This window comes from Cuculus canorus, chromosome 3 (assembly GCF_017976375.1).
Source record: "Cuculus canorus isolate bCucCan1 chromosome 3, bCucCan1.pri, whole genome shotgun sequence".
Taxonomy (NCBI): domain Eukaryota; kingdom Metazoa; phylum Chordata; class Aves; order Cuculiformes; family Cuculidae; genus Cuculus; species Cuculus canorus.
In genome coordinates, this window is record NC_071403.1 from 49,495,548 (window position 1) to 49,504,188 (window position 8,641).

Below are 8,641 nucleotides of genomic sequence, written 5' to 3' on the forward strand. Positions count from 1 at the left end.
TAAATGAGCAGCAAGTAAGATCGATACTCATACTTGCAACTATCCAGTTACAACTCAAGAATGTTAGCAGAATCCGGAGATCTACATTACCCTCTCAAACTCATAAGGATCTAATCTAGACCACGGTATAAGAAAAAAAATTAAAGCTCATGTAGGCAGAAATATAATCAATGTCTGTCCTATACTACTTCACAAAAGAAACTAGGTCCTTGAGCAAGATATGCACAAAAAACCCCCGAACATTCTGGGCCTTTAACACAGTCTTGCATGATCATGCCTTTACAAAGCCAGAAGTCACGATTCTCTGGCTGGTAAAAGTCTAAGGCCAGATCAGCCTTTGAAAATGTGATATTAAAACTGTAAATATTTATTCAGCACACATGGAGACACTTAATCAGATGAACATTCACTTAATATTTACTGGATCTTGAAGAAAAAAGGGCTTGCTTTCCCTATACACTTTCAAGAAAAAGCAAATAGCTGAGAGCCAGCAAAATTCAACTCTTGCTGGGACACAACAGAGTGAAATATTTACATTCATTGATACTGCTCTTACTGTTCCCAAAAGCAAAAGGGAAATTAACAAATTTGTACACATTTTGCTGTGTCTCAATGGGATTCATACAGTTTATAAAGATTCAGTGTTTTTTCCTCCAAGGAACACTATGAGATTATAAAACGAAATAAAACCAAATATCTCTTTCACATCCACCCCAGAGGTTAAGATGAAAAAGAGATGACTTTTCAGACATACGCAGGTCCACATGCACACACAAATACACCAAGTTAACCTTTTCCTCTGAAAAATAAGAAAAGGTAAACCAAAAACTTTCAACCCTATTTGCTACCACAAAATTTACCAGTATCAGATCATAAATGCAGTATCAAATAAACATAAAAGAAGAAAGCTTTAAATGTATCACAGTTGCAAAATTGTCCAAAACAGCCGAAGATATGAAAGAAGGCTGCGCTTTTTTTATGACTGTTAAAATATTATGGAGAGATAAGAGGAAAAAGACACAAGTTTTATCATTTCTCAGCAGCCAGGAAAAAGCTCTGCAGATTTTTCAAGTGTTTCAGCCAATGTTGAACGTGTGGCAGAATCTAAGAAAAATATCTTGCCATGGAGTAGCTTACGTGTCCTGCCACCATCCTCATATATAACTGCTAGCATTGATCAAAGCCCTAGTTTCTCATTTCAAAGAGTATCCTCCCCTTCCCCCCCCTTCCCAGCTACACAGCATCAACCTCTATTTAGCATCTTCATGAGGCATACCATTTAGCTTTCTTTAGCATCAATTGGCATTCTTTCACGAAAAAGCCGCCTTGGTGACTTAGAATGTGCCATTTAAATAACGCAGTCTAAAATAGAATATTTTATATACACTTCCGTTCTTTTGTGCGCCTATACTCCCATGCTCAGTAATTAAATTGTAGGTTATTTCCAAATGTCACACTTATGAAATTGTAGTCGACTGAACAGTTCCCCATAAAACATGCCTTCTAAAGAAACATCATAATAAAGGTGACTAACAGACAATGAAGCGCAAATAAGATCATCGAGACAACACCATTGCCAGCAAATGATCAGTGACTGTTACGTCCCTTCCACTGACAAATTTCAGAAGAACAAGTTAACCTCTAAGTGGCAATGATCATTTTATGTATCACTTCTTATCATATGTGGCTCTCTTATTCTGCACACAAAAAGCTCATCTTGACTCTACTCTATGATGACTTATTCAAGGACAACCATTTTCACTGTTACTAACAGCTGAACCCCAGCTAAACAATGCTGTGGAAGTTTGAATCGTGACTCTTGCATCCCAGAAGACATTTAGATTAACAAGAGAAAAGGCAAAGGAACCCCCATCACTAAGCAAATTGTAATCACTATCTTAATCTTACAGTGCTTCATGTGCACCCTCATCCTGTAACACTAAGATGGAGCTTATTCCATATCTCCATGATGACAGTTTTCCAATCAATTCCCTTGTATACGAAAAGATCATTACCCAATTATACAAAGAAGGGGAATTAAACTTTTCATGCAAAACACACTCAAAGGAACAAGGTATTGCTGAAAGGAATGAGAAGACACATGACTTTATTGTTCCAGGGCTTCAAGGGAGAAGCTTTGCCTTATTCTTTTAATACGTGATTGCCCTTGTCACAATCGCCTCTCCAATATCATACTACATTGTATTGCTTGACAAATAAAAACCTCTATTTTTTTCATTACATTTCAGTTCAAATTAGTAGCACTGGATGCTAACAACTATTGTTCACTGGGTTCAACAATGTACATTCTACAATTAAGTATGTTTTCAGATTTTTTTCTAAGCTATCAAACTGCTCTTAAGTAACTATCTATCTGCTCTAACCTATCTAAATGGCTGAAGTTCAAAACCGCAGGTGCCAGTTTTGGCAACTTACAAAGTACAAGTAATTTTCAATGACTTGACCACAGTGCATAGCTTAAGCATGAGATTGTTTTGTTTTTAAATAAAGAGCATGCAACAGAAAAAACAGTAAGAGCAGCATCATGGACAGCAAGACTTAACAAAGCCTGCACATGAAGAGATGTGTGCCTGTATGTGACTAAAGACATGGAGAAACTTTAATAGAAATGCTATGTTTACTTGAACTAGAACAGTGAATTACTATTGCCATTTTTAAAGAAATAAGCATCTAAGCTGAATTTGCGATTTAAAACCTACTTAAATGTCCTTTCAAGCTTCCTGTTAGTCAATACTTAAAGATACAGTTAACATGGCTAAACAAAATAGCAAATATCCTGTTTGTGTTGTACTTAAAAAAATTGTGACCTCCATTTCCCCTAAATAAATTCCAGTCCTATAACTATTTACGTCTGTACAATTATTTACAATTTTCTACAGATTCTTATCAAAATCAATTAAAAATAATTAAATGTTTTTCAGAACTAAATCATACATTATATACATGTATGCTTGTCTGCATACATACTTCACATCATAAAGCGAAAAATAATTTATATACAAATACAAAGCTTGCCACTGCAAAAGAGTAAGCATCACAAAAAACTCTGGGGAGAAGAGCCGACCTCAGGTACAGTACCTGAAACCAATATTAAAACAACTAGATTTGAAGCTGACAGCAAGGCTTGGACACTGAACTGACTATATAACAAATCCTGTGTTTTGACTATATAAGTCTGCAATTAGACACCATCTGAGTTTTGGAACTATGACGACATGCATGCCTGCCTCTAGTCCACTCCAAATCCTGTTTAACAAAATGTTTTTTATAGAACATACAAAGAATTTGAAACCTTCCAGTCCTTCTTTTCTTTCAAGACCTGTGCTTGACTTTGATGTTGTGCTTTTCAGAAAATATTCAGGGCCTGAACTGACACCTCAAAGAAAATCATTGCGCAAGGGTGGGCCTTCATGATGTCAACTGTAGCAAATGATAAACTGTGGGGTATAAAATGTTGCAAAGTACCTCAACAATATTGCCAATTACCTATGCTAAATCAGGTGCATAATACTCTTATTTTTCCATTGCCAAGCAGTGAAACATCAACCATTACATGAAAACAACACTGAGCATGCAAGTGCGATTATTTCTCACCTTTAAATTTATCTTTCCCAAAATTTTAAATGTTAGGGCTGATTTTACATATATGATTAGGTATAGCACTGACAACGCCAAGTATCATTGCTAGACACTGGAACAGCTTTCCACAATTCCTGGCATTATTTCCAGTAGCCAGAGTTCAGGTAAATCGAAGATATTTCTTTATAATCAAATTAATGACAAGCCTCTGTTAACCACTTTAATTCTGACTGTCATATATGATAACTATAACACAAGATATGGCTCAGCTCACACACACGTTTGGAGTAAGTTATACTACCTCGATGGACAGCTGCCTTTATTTTAACTTCACTGCAGAATCCAAACACAACTCCTTCCTTTAAAAACTAACAAACAAAACCCCAACCCCAAAAGTTCCAACTCTGCAGGCTTAAGTTTTTAAATGTATTTGGAATGTTCTTTCTTAAACCATCATCTGGATTTCACCAGTAAGTTATATAATTACCAACTAAATGCAAACTGTATAAGACAAAGTATGATAAAAGTTTTTGTACAATTTAGCGTATCCCATCTGCTGCTGAATTTAATTTACATTTATTTCAAGCCAAAAATCTCTAGAACAGAACTCTGACGCCATTTCTGGAGTATAACATGATCTTAAAACAGAATATAAACAAAGAAAAGGATTTCTAGGCATGAAATACAAATATTTTGTAAATTAATCAAATGCATTTAGGTACAGCACAAGCTACAATCTATGGACTCATACGGTTCAGCTACTTTAAATATTTATTAATAATTTCACAGTTCTAAAATGCAAAATGTGTACAAGTCAGTTAGGCCAGAGACAATGATCGAAAGTTAAGTTAAAGTCAAGTACTGCACTGGGTACAGAAATGCTAAGAGAGGCTAGAAATTAGACTTGGGACTCCCCAAATGCAGCAAGACTTGTACCATTTATTTCCAGGATGGGGGGTTTAGTCACAGCATCTCTAAAGACCTCCTGTGAGCCCAGGATTCAAGCAGATGCACAGGTTAAAACAAGATTGAAAGAGAAGTCATAAAAAACAAGTCTATTCATAGATGCTGTCTATTTATATCACAGGAGATAAGTTGGTTAAAATGACATTGCCTGATCTGCTGCATTTTATTTTCTGACAATGCAAAGTTTACTGATTTTCAAGCATTTACAAGATTTAAGGCATATTCTAAAGCTACTCACTTCAGTACAGTTCTCACCTTAAGTCTTCAGAATTAATTACATTTACAATACTTGTACCTGAGTGCTCAGCAAGTCAGCAAGTTGTTTTTCAATATGAAAGTGAAGGGTTTTACTCACACTAGTAGATATAGACAATAAAAAGACTGTAATCTACTTATGTTCTTCTTTTCTTGGGACTAGACTCTTATTTTTCCCCACTTTACACATGATACAGCACATAGGCCAATCAAATAATAAAATAAGGGGGAAAAATTACTTCTAGTATATATTTTTTTCTTTAGTGGCCTTCTTCTACTTAATAATTCAAACTGCAACACCTAGAACTGCATATCAGTTATGGTTGTTCAGCTGCTCCTGAGTTATTAGAAAGTACCTGCCCATTGTAAAAACCTATCTTATTGTGCCTTAGAGGAACAACATGATTGGCACATTGTTCCCCTACAATTAATCAAATTAACTTTTAAAACCGCCAAACCAGCACTGTATTACTTAAAATCATTAAAGCTGTACTACGTCCACACTAGGAGTAGCAAGAGGGCAATCGGACCTCCAACATGTGGAGCAGTCTTTAGAAGTACACATTGTAACTGAAACTGAAATTTTTAGTTTAATGTAAATAAAAATCTGTTTTCACCGACATATGACTTCGAGAGAAAACACATTCATTTCCCTTTCTCTCACATTAACTTCAAAATATAAACCACACAAACTCTCTCAATGATGAGGAACAAAGCGGTGTGTCCACAGGAACTATATTGCAATAAAATAAACGTTAACTACCAGCACAAAAGAGAAACGAGGTGCCGTATCTATACCTAAGCCTTTAACTGTGTGTCCGTGGGTGTCACAGCCCGCTCCCAGCACGGTGCTTTGGTGCAGGACCTGAGCTCGGTGCAGCAAGCAGTACGCCTGCTTCCATCCTGACCACAGTGAACGTACTGCTGTCGAAGACGGAGACGAGCCTCCAAACCTTTGTATTCCCATCCCCAGGTTTAAAACACAGCTCCACGAGGCGCTAAAGTGCGCGCCGGAGGAGTGTGGGCGCACATTTAACGAATGAGGAGGAAGAGGGTGGCAGAAGAGGCGGGGGACAAGCGCAGACCCCTCGTCCGGCGATCAAGGAGCCTCCTCCGCCGCCGAAGTTGGCCGGGCAGCACCAGGCGCGGGGAAGAGGCCTCCTCCCGCTTCCTCCTCTCCCTTCAGCCCGCCGCTAGACCCATTCTTCCCTCCGTCTCCTCCGGCCTCACGGCGGAAGGACTCACAGAATGGGTTGGGTTGGAAGGGACCTTAAAGATCACCCAGTTTCACTCCCCTGCCATGGGCAGGGACACCTCCCACTAGACCAGGCTGCCCAAGGCCCCATCCAACCTGGCCTTGAACACCTCCAGGGATGGGGCAGCCACAGCTTCCCGGGGCAGCCACAGCTTCCCTGGGCAGCCTGTGCCAGCGCCTCACCACCCTCGTCACGAAGAAACTCCTTCTTATGTCTAACCTAAATTTTCCCCCCTCCCATTTAAAGCCACTCCAGGAGGGGCCCCGCCCGCTCCCCAACCCCGAGGGTAAGGAGGCGGGAGGGAGGTGGAAAGGGGGGGGTGGGGTGGCGGATACACACCTCGCTGTTAAAGGCTTTGACGGCCTCCATGTTGCGGCGGAGGCGGGCGGCTTCTCTCCGCTGATGGCGGCCGGGAGGGGGCTACGGGCTGGGGCCGCGCGCGCGCCTCGCCTCAGGGGCCGCGGGGCCTCCTCGCCATGGCGGGTGGCGCAGGGGGCGGGCGCCGAGCCGACGCGGGCCCCGCTCGTTTCCGTCTCCTCCCGGCAGCGCCGCGGCCTTTTCCCTTCGCTCCCTCTTCCCGCTCGGAGGCGCCGACGTCCCCCCCTCCTATTTTTTTTTTTTCCCCCTCCCACCCCACCCCCCCCGGCTCGGCCGCACCGACAAGCGAGGAAGAAGCGAAGGCGCGGCGGCTGCGGCGCGCGCGGCAATATGGCGGGCGGGCGCGCGGGGGCTCCTCGCAGCGCAGCTCCGAGAGCAGCCGAGAGCAGCGCGGCTGGCTGCGGCGCCCCCTGCCGGACGGCGGCTGCGGCGCCTCCACTGCCGGACGGCGGCTGCCGGACGGCGGTCGAGGCGCCCCCTCGAGGAGGCGTGAAACGGGAGCGAGGCGTCAAACGCCGCGGTGTTGCGACAGCGGGAGCAGGTCCAGGCGTTCTCGGGACACCGTCCCGAAACGGATTTGTTCCCAGCTGAAAGCCGAATCCCCCCCTGCGGGAGGCGAATGTTTTGCCTTCCCACAGCCTTTGTCCCCAGAGCCTCGCCTCGCAGGGAAACCGGGAACAGCATGCAGGCTTGGGAAAACAAAATAAAACAAAACGAAAAAAAAAACAGGAAAAAAGAATCAGCAGGATATGAAGTGCGAAAAAATTATAATTAAACAAGCACAGGCAATTAGCTAAGAATAATATTTGTCAAGAGGAACAGAGAAAACCAACAAAATCATAATGCAAATCAATCACAAGTCCCAGTACACTGCTACACTGATTGTTTTAACTTGACAACTGGACAAAAAAATCTCCAAATCCAGCACCAGACATCAACTGGAACTGTTGGAAGGGGTCCAGAGGAGGGCTACAAAGATGACCAGAGGGCTGGAGCACCTCCCATACGAGGACAGGCTGAGAAAGTCAGGCTTGTTCAGCCGGGAGAAGAGAAGGGTCCAAGGAGACCTTAAAGCGACCATCTAGTACCTGAAGGGGGCCTACAGAAAAGCTGGAGAGGCACTATTCATAAAGGCTTGTGATGATAGGACAAGGGGGAATAGGTATAAACTGGAGAGAGGCAGATTTGAACTAGACATTAGGAAGAATTTCTCCACTGTGAGAGTGGCGAGACACTGGAACAATTTGCCCAGGGAAGCTGTGGCTGCCCCATCCCTGGAGATGTTCAAGGCCAGGTTGGATGGGGCCTTGGGCAGCCTGGTCCAGTGGGAGGTGTCCCTGCCACGGCAGGGGGGTTGGAACTGGATGATCTTTAAGGTCCCTTCCAACCCAAACTATTCTATGACTCTATGATCAAGATGTGACTTTCATTACCCAGGCCACAGTCCCTGCTTCAGTTTCTGACAGAATGCACTTCCCTGGGCACAGCAATGACACCTGCATCCCCTGCTGTGGTGCCAGCCAGGCAGAGCACCTGCCTCTTCCTGAAGCATCAACACCTCACTCAGCTGAGAACTCCCTGTCTTGTACATCTATTGCCGCTGGAGGACTTGTTTCCAGGGCACAGGTTTTTGTTCCCTCAAACAAAAAGCTGCCATGTGACTCACCTTCATTTGGGAGAGACTCAAGGAGCTCAGAAGCATTGAGGGTGAAACTTTTGGTTTCTCTTTAGCTGCTGTTTTTCCAGAGCTTAATTTTGTCTTTTTTTTTTTTAATCTCTACTGACACAGCAGAGCTGTAATAGTGTGAATCAGGCTCTGACCTGAATTTCATTTCATTTTCCAGCCAAAACTCTAGGCCATGCTGTGGATAGACACTGTCCTCCTACCCTGACAAGTGTCCCTCAGGACCAGAGCCACAAGGGCTCTTTATGGACACTAATATCCCACTAGAGTCAGAGCCAGAGTTGAGGACTTCCAAACGGAAATGGGCTTTACTCAACAAGGTGACTTATAAACTAAGCTTAGCATCTGATGCAAACCTGGAACCTTACAGCTCCATTCTTACAGAAACACCAGATAGATCATTAAGCCTTGCTACAAACAGAATTGGAAGTTCCTCCACCTTCCCCAACAAGCTTACTTAGAGGAAAAACCCAACTGTAGCAATCACTGTTGTTGCCGTATC

The 8,641-nt window shown here is 43.0% G+C and overlaps 1 protein-coding gene across 5 annotated transcripts in view; it reads right to left on the bottom strand.

Annotated features, from left to right (window-relative positions):
- The window catches only part of SCAF8 (SR-related CTD associated factor 8), a 102,660-nt gene extending 95,983 nt beyond the window's left edge, over positions 1–6,677 (bottom strand). For all 5 annotated transcript variants that reach the window (XR_008448977.1, XR_008448976.1, XM_054061422.1 and 2 more), the window contains exon 1: positions 6,417–6,677. Coding sequence is in view for 3 of the 5 variants with exons in the window: in XM_054061422.1 (XP_053917397.1) it covers positions 6,417–6,446 (30 nt within the window). In the remaining 2 variants the exon portion in view is untranslated. The remainder of the gene's footprint in view (positions 1–6,416) is intronic.
- Positions 6,678–8,641: the final 1,964 nt, after the last annotated feature.